The sequence below is a fragment of the Corvus kubaryi genome, unplaced genomic scaffold (assembly GCF_017639235.1).
Source record: "Corvus kubaryi isolate FWS band 111438036 unplaced genomic scaffold, C.kubaryi_AGA036_p1.0 37334, whole genome shotgun sequence".
Taxonomy (NCBI): domain Eukaryota; kingdom Metazoa; phylum Chordata; class Aves; order Passeriformes; family Corvidae; genus Corvus; species Corvus kubaryi.
The window spans coordinates 8,216,832-8,233,382 of record NW_024581108.1 but is presented as its reverse complement, the minus strand read 5'-3'; the positions used below and the strand labels follow the sequence as shown (position 1 = coordinate 8,233,382).

At 38.0% G+C, this 16,551-nt stretch overlaps 1 protein-coding gene across 5 annotated transcripts in view; it reads right to left on the bottom strand.

The window, feature by feature from the left end:
- DPYD (dihydropyrimidine dehydrogenase) overlaps window positions 1-16,551 on the bottom strand; it is a 353,009-nt gene that overhangs the window by 127,851 nt on the left and 208,607 nt on the right. For all 5 annotated transcript variants that reach the window (XM_042030116.1, XM_042030118.1, XM_042030120.1 and 2 more), the window contains one exon: window positions 5,103-5,267. In XM_042030116.1, coding sequence (XP_041886050.1) covers window positions 5,103-5,267 — 165 coding nt within the window. The remainder of the gene's footprint in view (window positions 1-5,102; window positions 5,268-16,551) is intronic.

Here is a 16,551-nt window from a genome sequence, read left to right as displayed (position 1 = left end):
AAGCATCCATGACGGCTGGCTTTGGGAAGTTTAAGCTGCAGCAATAACAACTTCTGGAGCTTTTTAAACGTGATTTGTGGGCCTGAAATTCAGATAAAGCAACCCAGGTAGCTGTTCTGCACTTCTGGGAGTGTGCAGGCTTCTAGGCAGCCCAGCTTGTGGTTCTCTCCCCTTGTGCTCTGCCCTTTTCAGTTCATGTGGAGAAGCATCTGCACTTTCAGCAAGGATCCTCTGATAAGCCTGAGAATGCAGAGCACAATACCCTCCCCATTCAGGTGACTCTACACTGCTACCAAGTGAGGTCCCCATGGGCATGGCCCTACCTGATTGTTTAGAAATGTTTTAGTCCAAGTTTGTAGATACTGAGCTTGTCAAGAAGCACGCGATTTATCATACAGTAGGTATTTGGAGTAGAAAGTATCATTTCTCTGTGATGGAAAGGTAAAGCTATCTATACTAGCCCTAGGAAGAGCAAAACTATTACTTTTTATAACCCGAAGCAAGTCCATGACTGGTATTGCAAAATGCAAATACTATGTACAACATCCCACAGGCCTCTAAATATCCATTAAAAGCAAAAGCTATAATAATACCTGCAAAATTAAACAAATTATTCCTAATACCTCTAGTGAGAAATCCAACTTTGACCTTCTCACAGTAAAACTGTGAGGTCTATGATTCCTCTGTATCTTAAAAAGTTTTCTACCTAATGTCCCTTAATTTTAAGTCTCAAAGGAGATCTACAGCAATTTTAGATATTCTGGTCAATTCCTCTCAGTAACCAGATGACAGGGTCTACTATTAGTGCAGACTTAGCAAGGAAAAAGGTTTATATAAACAGATAAATGCTGGTCCCAGTCTATAGACAAAACCCGTTCTTAAAACCCAAGCAGGTCCAACATATAAGATTGAAATATAGGACACCACTTCAGGGATCACACTGGCAAACCCATTAAACCTCCCCATGTAAACTATCCAAATAACTGTTGCAAGTCTATTTCTATTCACCTTATAACTTCATATTTTTCAACATTGCATGTTTCTGCACCAAAATTTATTTATAGGAGCAATGCACTCATATATGCCTGTTAAGACTGCATTTTTCTTCCTCTGTAGCCCCTTATCTTAAACCAAGAACACACAAACACCAAATCCAAACAAAAACCAGCAGCCTTATTTCATACTTCTGTGGTAGAAAAAAAATTCATAATATAAAAACTTATTACACCATTCCAAGAGATTAAAAAAAAACCCAAACAAATCCAAAAAATCAAAAGCCAACAAAACCCCCACAATGCTACAAAGAAGTTGGTTACCAGCCTGGGATCCAGAGATCTGTTCTCACACACTCTCTAGCATGGCTACTCCCAACAGGTGCTCCTGGGACATTCTGAACAAAATGTTGAACAAAAATACATCTTTAACAGTTTCAGCCTTGAAAAGCTGCTCTCTGCTGAGTAACTGTCAGAGAGACTGTCAGCAACATTCTGCAAGCAGCAGAACAAACATTAAGACAAGAGTTTTCAGCTTAGTTTGGGGGTCCATGAGTACTAATGTTTCTAGCAGAAGAGGTTTCTCAATTCAACGCATCATGACACTGCTATCTGAATCACAGATTCAGTGTCACAGCTGACAATCTGGTATCCTATGTACATTCCCTAGAGTCACGAAGAAGATCAAACTAATTTGTGTTGAGCTAGGAGGCCAAAAACTTACTTTTAAGACTTCAGTATACTAACATAGAAATATTAAAAAAATATTCAATTTGGCATCTTCTTCCAAGATCCCAGTTCTTTCTTGTGGTACAAAGTTCTCAGAAATTTTCTTGTTTGTGATGGACTTCTCTTAGTCTGGTAGGGAATGACATTTCCCCTTCAATCTATTTTATGAAGTGTCCTGTCAAAGCCCTTATTTGTATTGCTGTGACCTCCTGCGCATACTCAGACCCAAACTAATTTGCATATTGAGGTTTTTAATTGATTTGCTTACCTTATTACCATCTACAGGGCACCAATTACAGGAAGGTGTAGAAAGACTACTTAGCAACTGTGTTCATCACCCTCTAAGTGAAACCTTGGTACACATTTTCTGCAGAGAAGTATTTTAGTGTTTTCAAACCTTGCTCTTCTCAAGCTTGTTCTCCTCAGTGCAAACGCTGAAGAGATTACAGCTCCTTGCTTTACCAGCTCACCAAGACATACTGCCACCACCAGTATTCACAGTTCCCAGCACAGATAATGGCCAGATTGTAGCTATTGTCAAGTATGTGAATATAAGATTTTAGCAGTAAGTTCTCCCCCCAGGCTTTTAATCTTTTTTTTTTTAACTTTCTCAGCCACTTCCCAATGATTAAATTTTGTAGACATTTGCTAATGTAAAACTGATTGTTTTTTTCCCGCACAGTTTTCATTCCTGTTCATATCATTAGGTGAGTTCTACTCAGCTAAATTCGTATTTCCTAGGTAAATTAATTTCTTGAATATACCATAAACTGTCATGTTTCCAGCCACATTTTGGCTGAAAAGTACACCAACACACCACATAATCAGGTATCTCCTTGGTGAATAAAATATGAGAGTGGGACTTGTTGTGACATTAGTGTTAGTTCTTTTACCCCACTAACTAAAGCACTTTAACCACTGCGCATCCCAGTTATGGCCTAGTCATGAACTGACAACTTTATGCATTTCACACCTGTGGTAGGGTGACCCCAGTAAGCAGCTTTTGATAATACTTCACCAGCTAACATAAAAAATCCAGACACCTTCTGCTTTTTCCTCTGCTTGGACCCTTACAATATTTTATTCACTGCCAGTGGAACTGAAGCAAGTTCCTGGTGGTGGCAGCTTTTCCCTCATCCACTTGAAGTGGATTTGGGGTTGAAGGGAGAAGCTAATAGGAGACCAGGAAAAACTGCCAGGCAGAGAATATTTGCAAGCTACAAGCAAGAATCAGGAGACAGAAGAAACAAAGAATGAGGCTACCCACTACAGAGGTGGAGACAGCACAAGGGAGATGCTAGTTCCTGATTTATAGAGGCAACATGTCACAGTTAAGTGACACTGCCCACTGAGCTGTGACTGGTGGTCCTCTTTTGCATAACCCATTGCAAAATTCAGTTTACATCCTAGCCTCTGTTGGGGGAATTTAGCTGCCCTTTATGGTTTGCTTCTTCCCAATGGCACAAGATAGAATGCTGTTGTGGGATCATCTTCTAGTGAGGTGCCTATTTTGCTCGCATCCTTTTCATCTGTAACATAAATCTTACTCTAACTAACTTGTATTTCACAGTAAAAGTAATTATGTGTAAGTTCTGATTGGCTTTTAAAATTTGCCTTAGTAAGATAAGGTTTTTTTACTGCAATCACTTGTATCCTCATCTGTTTGGCCTTCATTTGAGCAGAAAATGTCATTCTTTGGTTGTTAATTAAGTTCACGCGAACAGTTCTCAGAAACTGGTTTTGGTTTTAACAAAACACACAAAGCTAAAAAAGCCTTTCTAGAGGAGTGAACAGCAATTGGGTGAAGAAAATTCTGCAAGCTGTAATTATATAGAATATCTCAAAATAAACACCAAGAGACTTCTCCTCAGTGAACAAAATTCTGTTTTCAGTTAGCAACAAATTTACCATTATAATTATATGACAGTTCTTAGATGAGTTCACAGGCGTGTTTTAAAAATCCCTGTAAGCAATGCCAAGGTCTACTGCTGGGTGCTGCTTCCCCTATGCCCACGCAGGTGTTACCAGCCTCAAAGATGCCACAGTAGCAGCCATAGTCAATGTGCAGAAACAGAATTCACATTCTCAAAGTAATAAATCACATATAATGAGGGATGATCAGAGGATGTTCACCCCAGGAACTCTGGAAGAGTGGGACTCCCTCATCCCACACACAATGCTAGGTCTCAGAAAATTCAAATCTTCCTTTTGAAATGCTGCTAGTGCTTTTCCTCACAGAAGAGAATGGTTTGATCTCAAGCATAAAGTGTTGTGAGGGATTTTTGGTGAAGACTGCAGTGGGATAGCATTCCCACAGCAGAAATGGCCAACAGTCTGCCTGCATGCAATACCCAGGACTTTCACTTAAAGGATGTTAAAATCAAAATCAGGGAATGGGATATTAGCTTTTGGTTCATGCTTTCATTATGATGAAGCTCAGTCACAGTTAATAAAATGACAAGAATCTCAGCAGAGAAACACAGTCCATCCACAGTGAAGTAGGATATTAAACATGCATTACTTTTACTATCAATATGAAATGTTTAAACACTTTTATACTTGCTGATGTGCACATTTAAACACCAGGAATAAGAAAAAACCCTTGATTATCTTCATGTCATAATATATTTAGGAATGTTCACTTATTTTTGCTTATAGCTGAACCATGGAGGTAATAACTTCAAGACAGAAGACATGCAGGCTCTGGGATTTCAAGTTCTATTCATTCAAGATGATGACTGAGGAGAATTTTACTTTCTACCTCGTTGTCCTTATTCACAAGAACAGTAGCTGAAAACCATTTATGCCAGCTAGCTGGTGTCATTGCTCCCAACCACGATTACTGTCTTTGAGACAGATACTCCCCAGAGCCAAACAAGCTCTAACAAAACTCTATCCTTGTAGTGAAGTTAACTTTAAGTATTGGGGTTTTTTCACCAAGAGCACTCAATTGCTTATAAAAATCCCATAAGCATCTTACACATCTGGATTAAGAATGAAAAGAACACATTCATTTCATGATCAAATTCAATTCACAGTAACAAATCTTATTATAAATTACATATGATCTTAAATACAAAATTATTCACAACAGAACTGCCAAGCATCCACACTGGATCAACTCTTTTCCTTGATAATATCTATTTGAAACTAAACACCAGCCTAACTAAAAAATCATGATTGTCCTCTATGTAACAGCAATTTCACAGAATTTTCTGTCATAAATAATATTTGGATGAGCTTTTCTGGTTTTTAACAATGTACCTGTATGTCAGTAAAGCAATTTGCATTCTATTGAATAAATACTATGTGTTTCCACAGATCTGTAAACTAGAGATTCCAAGTAAGTATGTTGCATCTTTATGACTGAGTGGCACTTACGTGGTTTGGAAAGTCAGCCTTCAGTTCAGTAATGCTTTTACACCAGTATGCTGCTGTTTTCTCGCTGATCAGTTCAATGTTTAGGAAAGAGCCTTGGCCTGGGCCATACAGAGGACCTGAAGTAGTTCCACGCACAATCCTTGGAGAAACATTGGTCACAATATCCTGCAAAACAGCAAATTCTTTCAGACGGATTTTGCAAAGTGAGGCATGTGTTGATGATACATATTATATAATATAAGCTAAAACGTAACAGGTATGTTAAAGATCTACTACTATTATGAGTAAAAGCTGCAAATATTGGGCAGTTCCCTAAATTAGAAGATTCTCCAATTAAATTCTTTACACCGGGGGAGAAAAATGTTTGCTCTGTGTGTGAAATGGTATGATAATCATGAAGAAAATGCCAATATGGAATACCTAAGAACAGCCATACAAAATATCATTCAAATAGTGCCTCTGTGTTGGGCATACAAGACCTTGTGTAGAAACCTGTGTGGGCCTCAGTCTATTGCCCCCAAAGGTGATCAAAGTTCATGTCCTACACTCACAGGTGAAGCTCAGAGAGGTGCAGCTCACCAGCCTCTCTGCTGCAAAGGCAGGGCCCAGGCACGAGCAAAAGTACAGCAATACATCAAACTTCACAAGTAAAACCATATGATTAAAAGAGATAAAAATCAAAACATAAAACACAAAAATACTGAAAATAAAGATTAGTATTGTAAAGTATGACATTTCTGAAGGTCAATGTGAGGTTAGCAAACAATTTTGAAACATACACTAAACACACAAAATGTTGACTTGTTTAGTAGTCCTAATTAAGCTACGATGTCACCAGATCTATATTAACAAAGAACCGTAAATTCTGACATTACTTAAAACTAAAGAGAAACATAGATGGCAAAATGTTCCTTTTGCCAATTTCCAATTAAAAATAATTTTGAGTAAAGGTCATTTATTTACAAACGTATCAGAATTATTTGTTTAAGTACCCCTCCTAACCATCTTGTCATTTTTAGTGAGATAACATGAACCTCTATTAGTATATAGCAATTAAGGTAAATTTACATATTTTAATTAAGAAGCATCCCATATAAAACAATTAGGGTAATAGGCATACTAACTGGATTTCATAACATTTGGACGTTTTTCCAGCTAGATAGACAGGAAACCTTAATTAGCATTAATTAGCACTGATCTGCATATGTTTGATAAGGCATACCCTTGCCACAAAAGATTATTTATTCCTGAATCTGCCAAATGCTGCAGTTACAGAGGATAAAGGGACTTTTCTTCACATTGTATGTAAATTTGAGGCAATCTTAATTTGCTTATAAAATTGAATTAATAAAGTTGAATTATTATACAGTAAATACGCACTAATATTTTATATTGATAGATAATTAAATGTCCATTTTCATACGTAAAAGTCATACAAGGTAATCTCACCAGTTCATCTATTTTCAGACCTAGTAAGTCTGGCACATGGACCCCACATTAATGCCCATTTTTCCTATTATAATATTTTCCCTTCATTGCAAAAGCTTCACCTCCTTCTCAACAGTTATGTTATATTTTCAGAAAAAAATAATTCAGAACACTTTCTGAATTTATGCAAACCAAAACCATACAGAAAAATGCACTTCCCTCGCTCCCTAAACAAATTACAAAAATTGAAGTTTATGCAGAAGAACCATTTACATCAGTTTGCTCCACATTATTCTCTTGAGCATTTCGCTTCTTTTAAATTGCCTCAGAGGAGCTTGTGCTTTGACTTCATCGTAGAAAGCTGTTCATGCACACTGGCCACCACCTCCTGTGAGGAAACACGCAGCCGGTGACTGGCAGTGCGACCTGAGTCCTTCAGGCACAGGGTGCACGTGGGCACGTGCAGCTGGCAGTGACCTTGACCACGCTGCAAGCAACCACGGGCTGCCTTCTCCCCTGCTCCAGAGCAGTCAGCAGCTACATAGCCACTGTAGCGTGGCACTAAGCCTGAGCTAACAGCCTGTCTGCTGGTGGGAATAAACTCCTGGGTTTAGTGCAAATCATGATCACGTGCGTGGTCTGACTTCCATTTTGCGGCTCGCTTGTGTGCATGTTTGCCAGATAATGCTTAGAGCCACTGATGGTACCGTTTGTTATCTCACTCTGCACAAGCCTTGGTGTTCTTCCACTCACTTTCATTTTACTATAGGTAAGAATTCAAAGACTGAGATACTACTGCCTAGATTATACCTCTTGTGGGCCTCTCTCCAAGCCTCTGTCTGCCTCCATGCAAAAGCACTCTGAAGTTTTCCTGTCTGCCTTGGGTCTCCAGGCAATCTCTTCTCCCTTCTATAGAGACCCCTGCACAGACCCTGCAACTCTGCTGAAGCCACATGGCTTTGACACACTCTTTCCCAGAACTCAGTTATAGTCAACATCTGAGTGACAACTTCTCTCTCCAGGATCCCACAGAGTTGAATCAGAGAATGCACAGACTTTGCAAACTGTCTCAAAAGCAGACATTCTTCACTTTAATGACCGCAAGAGATACACAGAGCTATGTGAAATAGTAAATACACATACATCTCTCTGCCTACATTCCCTCACTGCTGAATTTTCCTTGAGATTTTGTGAGATCCCTTTTGGTGCTCAGGGACCTTTCTCCTCCCATTCCCCAGCAGCACAGACATCGGTTTCTTCCAATGAAGAAGCAGCTTCACTGCCTCCCTACTGCCTCTGTGTCACAAGACCTCTTTGGTGTGTCCATGCATCACTTTATCTTTCCTGACCAAGCTGTTTCTGCTTCCAAAAATCCTTCCTGGCTTTGAAATCCAAACATTACCACCTGGCTGCTTTGTCTTGGCTCCTCCCGGGAAGAATATGGTGTCCTTATTTAAGATCTCGTTCCTCATTTGCCCCTCATAGTTAAGAGTTAAACTAGATGGAAAGAGTCTGTAATGACTGACACTCTGGCACTCCTCCTGTCTCTCGTTAGCACATGACAGCCCCAGACACTGGGAGACTCACAGTTCATGGAAACAAAATGGAATTTATAACTTATGTGATCATTCACAGAATCTGTCTATGTACATACAGAATAAAATCACACAAGTGACAGAATAGAAAATTGAGTCTTTGAGATGAGTGTGAAATACCTACACTTGAGGAACTTGCCTTACCAACCTCTTCATCTTTTGTCTCCTGCTACGGCTATGAGAAAGCTGAACAAGGAAAGAGTTGGGCAAAGGATCTATTGGCTGGGCTTAGCCAACTTCATGGCCCTTGGTCTTAGGAATGAATTTTACACAGTACCACAGGTACTGTGTTTCACTAAAACAGGAAATCCTGGTGGCTAGCCAATCGCTATTGCTGTCTCCAAAACCAGCAGATAAGGGCAGAGCAGCTGAAGTAGGCCTTGTGCTCCAGTCCACGGGGTTTGTGACAAACCACCTGCTGGTGTTTTAATTGAACACTGACTTCTCCTGTTTGTAGGAATTGTGAGGCCAAATGCTGGCACTGATAATTCCTTTTCTTTTCTGAAACGCCAGATTTTCCTTTTATCCCGACTATGCACGCAACCCTTTTATTGTTAATAAAAATTACTGTGTGCCTAAAAAGCCACAACAGAACTGACATAAGAAGCCTGACAAGAAGTACTTCAGGGTTTGAACCTCAAAACTTTATTGGTTCTAAACAAAGAGATGATCTGAGCGATAAGCTGGTCTGATTCCTGCATGCAGATGAGAGGAGAGGTCCACATACAGGAATTGAAGAATGTCCCCAGTGCCCAAAACAAATCAAGGATCTAACTCCCCCATTCAATGAAGACGATGTATGGTCCTTGAGAAAAACAGCACTTTCACGTACTCTGAAGACCAAGGACAGAAGACTTTTAACAAAGAGCTAGGGGAGAGCAAAGCTTCTATCTTTCCACACTAAAAAACAAAGCCATGGGGGGGGAAAAAAAAAAAGAAAAAAAAAAAGAAGAAAAAGTAATTGGTAAAGATAACAGAAAATACCACATAAAATTACTCTCTTTCATGGGGAAGTATTGAAATATTGAAATTCAATGTGGATTTGGGGATTAAGGAAACTGTATTCAGTACTAGATTACAGCAAAACAACCTGTTTTGGAGTTAATGTAAAAGAAGAGAAACAGTGACAACAAATAGAATCAAGGGCCAACCGTGAATCATGAATATTTCAGTTACTGAATTTCTTTCATTGCCTCAAAAGCTTATTCATTTCTCCAGGAGAGCACTGCAGAAACAATCACACTAATCCTGCAAATACCTCTAGTTCAGGACATCACCAAAGAAAGTGGTGTGACAAAGATAAAAGCGCTAATATCCTGCTGCTTTTTGGATTCCCCTCTTCTGCGTATGACCAATTCTGGTATTCTAGTAACCTGAGACTGAGTTAATTTGCATTACACATATATTTCTGTTCCTGTTGATTAATTAATTAACACACTGAAAAGACGACCCAAGGCATTGATCAGGCCCCATTTGCGCTAATAATCTCTGAACTCTGCAATCAGATCATTGAATTCTAAACTACTTAAGTCTAATGGGCTGGGAGATTTGAGGCAACATTTTAAAGATAAAGTCCAGACACTGAGCAGCTTTTAGTCAGCTAAATTTAAATAAGGGCATGTATCAATATATCAGTCCCTACCTTACTAGTAATTCTGAAATTCTTTTTGCTTCACACTGTCTACATTTGCAATTGGTAATTGCCACAGATTTTTGTGTTGTAAAATTGCAACCATGCTGTCTATAATGACCAATGAAAGCGGGACTGCAGGGGCATTTCAAGTTTTAGGGCATCCAAAGGGTTGTTGGGCGCAGTGCTAGATCATGCGATAAGTACATCCATTGTGTGTTTCTCCTAAACCAATCAGCAGAGAAATAATTCACATTGTGAATATTAACATTGTCATCTGAGGGCATGGAAGTTAATGACACGTAGAAATTAATCAAGCCATTCGCCTCTCTCTCAGAATTATTGTTTTAAGGGAACCAAGAAGATAGCACTTCATTAACTGAGTTCACTTTTTATTTCATAATCATGTCCCTCAGAAACTAAAAAAAAAGGGTAAAAAAAAAAAAGTATTTGGAGAAAAGCACATTAAGAGGCCAGTTGCAGAAAAGCAGTCTCCCAAGAGGTATGCCACCTCATGCCTGTTCAGTTGATGTAGCTATACTAGGCAAATATAATAAAAGATATATAACAAAAATAACCAAGAGAATTAATCTGTATGATTTTTCCTATCAAAGTTCTAATGTGTTTCTATTGATTTGCAGAGCTCAAAACATTCTTTTTCTGACCAATTTTTTTCAAAATATTTCAGGTAACAGTACATTAATGAACACTTGAAATAACAGGGTTGCTGTGGGGAAAAGAGGGGTAAAATTAAAGAAAACTGGAAAGTTACAAAAATTGCAGTTAATGTACATGCTAAGGGGGATGAAACGGAATATGGAGAGGAGTGGAAAATTACAGGCACAGTTATAACAGTATGGAAAATTATAGGGAGAAAATGTGGTTGCTACTTCCTGGATGGAATACAGTCAACATACCCAACTTCCCCCACACAATACATGCTCCACCCAAACATAAAAAATAGTATAAAAGTAAGTTAAAATTGGGGAGAAGATAGGGAAGACTCCATCACACCTTCAGCTGAAGGGAGCCATCTTCTCACCTGTAGGGATGCCTATTGGGTAAGAACTGTACTTTTATGTACACTGATTATCTCAAGCTAGCTTTTGTTAGGAATTAGAGCTTATCCATATATTGCTTTGAATACAATCTTGCAGCCAGATACTATCACCAGCCATCTTTGAACTTTAACCTGTCACAATCTTCTATTACATTAATAAAGAATGCTATTCTGTAAACTGTTAGTGGGAGTTCTTCAAGGGCACTGGCAGCTGCTGGCAGTGGGTCATATACTCAATTGTGGAGCCCCAGGAAGGGCTGTCTCTCATGCTGTCAGTGTGTGACCCTGAACATGTCAGTGGAGCTGCCCTCTGATCCAGTGACTGCTCAGTGAAGGGTCCCCGTAATGGGACACTGACAGACTGGGCAGGCACCAGGCTGTCAGCTTTCCTGGGACACTGACAGACTAATCAAAACACAAAGGGGTTGAGAAAAATCACCCCTTTCACATGACAGTTGTTTAAGAGAACACCTGGGCATTTTTATTCTGGATATGGAAAGAAAATAAATTAATTGTAGCTTTAATTAATATATTAAGCAACTGTACAACTATTCACTCCTGAAATACCGCTGTTCTGCAATGTAAATGGCTGACGCACAATTAAGGTTTCAAATAAGATTTTTGGATTTTAAAAATACATTTAATCATACTATAACAGGTGCTTTCTTCAGTCTGAGAGACACAGAGAACTTGCCTTGCAGCATTGACCCCCAAAGTCAATGAAAGTCACTTCATACTTCAAATTAAGCTTTTCTCAGCTTTAACATATGAAAGCAGATAGGAATTAGTGACCATTGTCAGTTTCTTTTCATTAGTATGAGAAAAAAAGATTAAACACAATGAGCAGATTACTATTTCTAACAAAGTTAATTTATTTGACCTTTCTTTCTTCTAGGAAAGGAGGGCGTTATACTTGCCAAGTGGAGTATGCATCTGTACGTTCCTGGGGCTGCTGCTCACTAAACGTCAATGTGAGCACCAAAGCAGCCGCAATGGCCTCTTTGTGAAGGAGAGATCTAAATAAATACCTTATTATGGTAATTTTAGTCCAGTATGTCAAAACAGCACACCTGAAGTTAGTACACAGTAAACTGCAATGTGAAAAACCAGGTCAAACGTAAGTTTCTACCTTACTATGTTCAATACACCACCTTCTTTAACTGAATAGCAAAGTACAGTAGCTGAAATATGCAGTTATTTAACCAAATTATGATGTGCTTTTCTCTCCAACATTTCAAAAATATATCCAAAAGGTTGTATAGACTTCAAAATCTAGTGTGTGTGAAATGTTTTTAGAGCTTATTTTCTAAATGCTTTAATCAAACCCCCAACATCAAGATTCAGTTTTCCCTAATTACAGTAGAACTTTATTACAATTTCACCTACATGAAAATATGGAGGAGACATTGCCTTTTTCTGCCTAATATCGCAGTGAAAGCATTCTGGAAATCTGGCTCACTGCTGTTTGCACACCCTCATAGATACGAATGGCATCACAGACTTATGTCCTCGTAATTCCCTGCCAACTCTCACTCAAGGTCTTGTGATGATTTGCCTCTTCTGTGACTCAGCTGTCTAGCCAGACTGTGTCTAGTATCACCCCTTCTGGAGTTTTAACCATCCACAAAAGGCAAGTGAAACCTGAAGCAACAATACCACTGCACACAGCACTGTTCCTATACAACCTTTCTGACTGCTTCCTCCCCTCCTCTCCATCAGAACTGAGACATACTACATCTCTGCAGGGTTTCTTTCATGAGGCCCAAAGCACTGACTTGCTCTCCTGAATTTCCCCAAGTCAGATTTTTTTTCCAGATGAACTGGAAGATAAATGCTCAGCAAGGACCTCTACAAACACAAAACCATTCCAACAGTTAAAACTGTGAAGACCTGATCTAGTAGAGCAGGATTTTTGCAAAACATGGGAAGATTTAGTGGCTCATGGAGAAAGGCAGGAAAATTTGCTTATGATTTCTGCCCAAGGAGGTTTGATGTAGCCACTGGCAGGCACCTTCCAGTGCACAAACCACTGCTATGTTGCACGCAATGCTGCCTGTTGAATTTGTAACACCTGCATTCAGCATTTTTTTAGTGAGACTTTATTCTTCCCATATGAGCACAAAACCTCATCCATGTTGCTTCCTTACTCTCTCCTTCTTTTCCCCTCAGTGCACACAGAGGCATTTTTTAAAAATGAAAACCACCTTGACAGAAAAACTTATCTCAGAACTTCCCACCATGCAGAAACTGCTCTAATCTCTCCACCACCAGGTATGAGAAATAAAGTACCATAAAGACACCTCTTTTTTTTCATTGCTTTGTCTACATCTAGCCCTCTCTCTCCTCTTCATTGCTCTCCTTTTCTTGAAGACAGATAGTATATCATGATAATATGATGTAAAATAATTATTTTTAAGTTATTTCACCAAAATTAGAACTGAATTTAAAAATATATTACTTCCTCAGCCTTCCAGCATTTTTCACATTGTTGATTTAAAGCATAAGTGTTCTGATCTCTCCACCAGTACGGAACACATCTTGAAAAGGAACCTTGCTGTAACTTACAAATTGTGCTTCTGCAGCTTTTACATACAAGATCTATTATGCTACAGAGGGGAAAAGGATACCTTAAAAATATTCTTATCTGTCTTTTGATGTCTGTCCTGTGTTTGCAAAAATGAAAGTGCCCAAATCTGTACTTATATTTCAGAAGTCTGGAACACAAACAGCGCTTGTAAATCTTCCTTAATATCCTACTTTATTTCTTGACTGAATAAGCTGAGTTATGCATACTATTTTTTAAAAATAATAGACCATTACCTCATAAATGCTTTTACAACATTAAACTATTGCATTTGTGTTTATTAAACCAATTTAACACTACAGCTTCAGTAAGTAAGCTGGCTTTCCAAATCACTAAGTTAGCACAGAAAACTGCAGCCCCTCAAGGGAAAAAGCAGCGTGTCAGGACTTTGGAGAAAAACTGCTGAACCACTCATATTGTGTGAAAGACAAATGACAAGTAAGAGGTTTAGTTACCACATATTTGATGTTTTTCTATACTGTCTCATTAGTGCTTTAAGATTTAACCATGAGAACGCATGAGAAACTTCAAAATTTACAGACACCGAACTTCATTTCTACCTAAGCTGTTATCATTGCTGCTTGCTCAGCACACCTTCCTTACTAATGCAATTCCCAGACAGAAGGCCTTCAGTACGATAACTTGTGATGAAGACAGCAAAATCCCAAGCTCTTTAGATAATCTTACTAGATCAGTGTATTAAAAAAAAAAAATTTGCTCTCTTTACGTGAGAATAGTTGTGGAACAATCCCATCCCCACTGTAAGTCAAACAGAAATGGTTTGCTGCCCTTGCTTAAAACAACAGCCATCCCCCAAACTCTGTTCATTCAGACATGACAGTTCATCTAGAAGTTGCAATATTATAAACTTAAGCTTCCTAAAACAATAAAACAGGAGGTTCAAATACAATACAAATTATGAGCAGAAGCAAAAAAAAATAGAATAAAAAATATAATATTTGTGTCAGATCTACAAATTTTTTCTAGTTGAGTTGTATATTTCATAAGAAAATGAAGTATTTGATCTTTGCTGACAATTACATTTGCTTGAGTGGTTTCAAGACACCCCACTTTTTACAACAGAAGGCCACATTGCTTTAAAATTAAAGCATTTAATTTTTTTCTCTTTTTTTACATATTTGCTTGTTTTCTAGGCATTAGAATATAAGGGCACTTTTACTGTAATTACAAAAGATAATTTTTAAAATGTATTATTTCCTACAGCACTTTGTCTTGACAAACAATTACTAGATATCACATTCAACAGAATACAAAAAGCAATTTCTATCACAAGGTTAAAATTAGTCTTTGAACAAAAGATGCTTTCAAAGCAAATCCAAATTCTCATCAGCTTTATATCAGTTTCTCTGTGAGAGACAGAGAAGTGAGGGATGGAAAGAAGAGAAAGAAAAAAAAACCCTGAAGGACATTTGAAAAATTTCCTGCTAATGTTCAGTATGAGCACACATTTTATCAGCTTTCTGATAAAGGTCTAAGCAGAAGGACATGATTAAATTTCTGCTGTCAAACTGTATTGTGGTCAAAAACTATACCCATCAAAGAAGAGAGAAGTAGAACTTACAATTCTTGCAAGAAAGTTGTATCTGTATGCAGATATTCACTTTTGGATCTGTTTTTGCAGTTCGGGGTTATTGGTTGGATTTGATGATCCTAAGGGTCTTTGCCAACCTAAATGATTCTATAATTGTTGAGTCTTGGTGTTTTGATATAGAAAACTACCTAATCAACAAATGGTTGCTTTAGCTGACTGATGAGAAAAATGTTCAGTAATTGCCTTAAAACACTAATTAATTTTCAGTAAGAGGTCACAAGAACAGAAAACTACAATGCAAATGATGCAATGCTAACCATTTGAGGAGAAGAGAATGGAATAAAATAGCAGTACATGGGTAAATAAAATACCTGCACTGATTGCAACTTTTGATCTGTATCCCAAACCGAAATTTCTGTGCCATGGCTTTTAAGGACCTATGTACCTTCACAAAGGTGGAAAATTAATGCATAATAACTGAAATACAGTACTTCAGTCTATAATGCTTACCCTTGGGACTACAGTGGATTTAGATCATAAAAACTTAGCTTGCCTTAACAGATTAATTATTTTACAGACATCTAAAAATATTAGTCCATTTTCAGTTGTTAGGGAATATCATCCTCTAACCAGTGGTCAAAACTTGATGAGATGTAAATGTACTTAATTGACCAAATAAAGGAGCAGCAATTCTTAAGACTTCTTTCTAGAAGAGTGCTACTGAATGGCCCCATGAAATGGGAATGAAAAGGCACTTTTAAAGAAGTGTGAGTCGAAGAAAATCAGGGAGGAACCAACATAGGGAAGAACCCTTAAAAAAAATAAGATCCAGGAAGGAGAAGGAAGAATTTGCATTAAATATTATATACATTATGTATTTGTATCAGGAAGTTTGAAAGAGTCACTAAAGGGAGACATGCTTACAAGGAGAATACAAATTCTCTTCTTGTACTTGATGGGGACACCAAATTAATATCATTTTTTCAAACATCATCATTAGACAAAACTCAATGTTAGTTTCTATAACATTGTTTTCTAATTGCTAAACAAAATACTGTAGGAAGGCAATAGGGCAACATCAGTATCGGGAGGTTCCTTACAGGATGACCTAGAAGCCAAGACACACAAGACCACAGAATGAGCTTCTCTGGAAGAAAAATAGAAGAGAATTGCAGTTCATCTCATAATTCTAACACAGCAATACTAATGGCTGCTAATTAGGCATGTAACTTCACACTGGAAAAAGCACAGAGGTAACTATTTATCTAAGAGACAATACTACATGGATTAAAAAAGCTCCTGTCAACAACTCTGGACACCTGTACCAAGCTCATTTATTGCCTAATTAAATATTAACATGTCCTGATAGAATCTGTGGTATAATTTTAATTACTGTTTTCTCACAGGGAAGCCATATAATCAATGTATTTCTAGCTGTTCCTAGAGGCTGTTTTGTAAAACTCCATTAGTAAATTGTGAACCATCACTAAAATATTTTCCTCCAGATTTCTCTAAGTAAATCAAGACTATTATATTCTCCTAGGAGGAGGGGAGACTAGATGCCTACCTTCAGGGGAAAAATAAATGATTTCTTCAATAA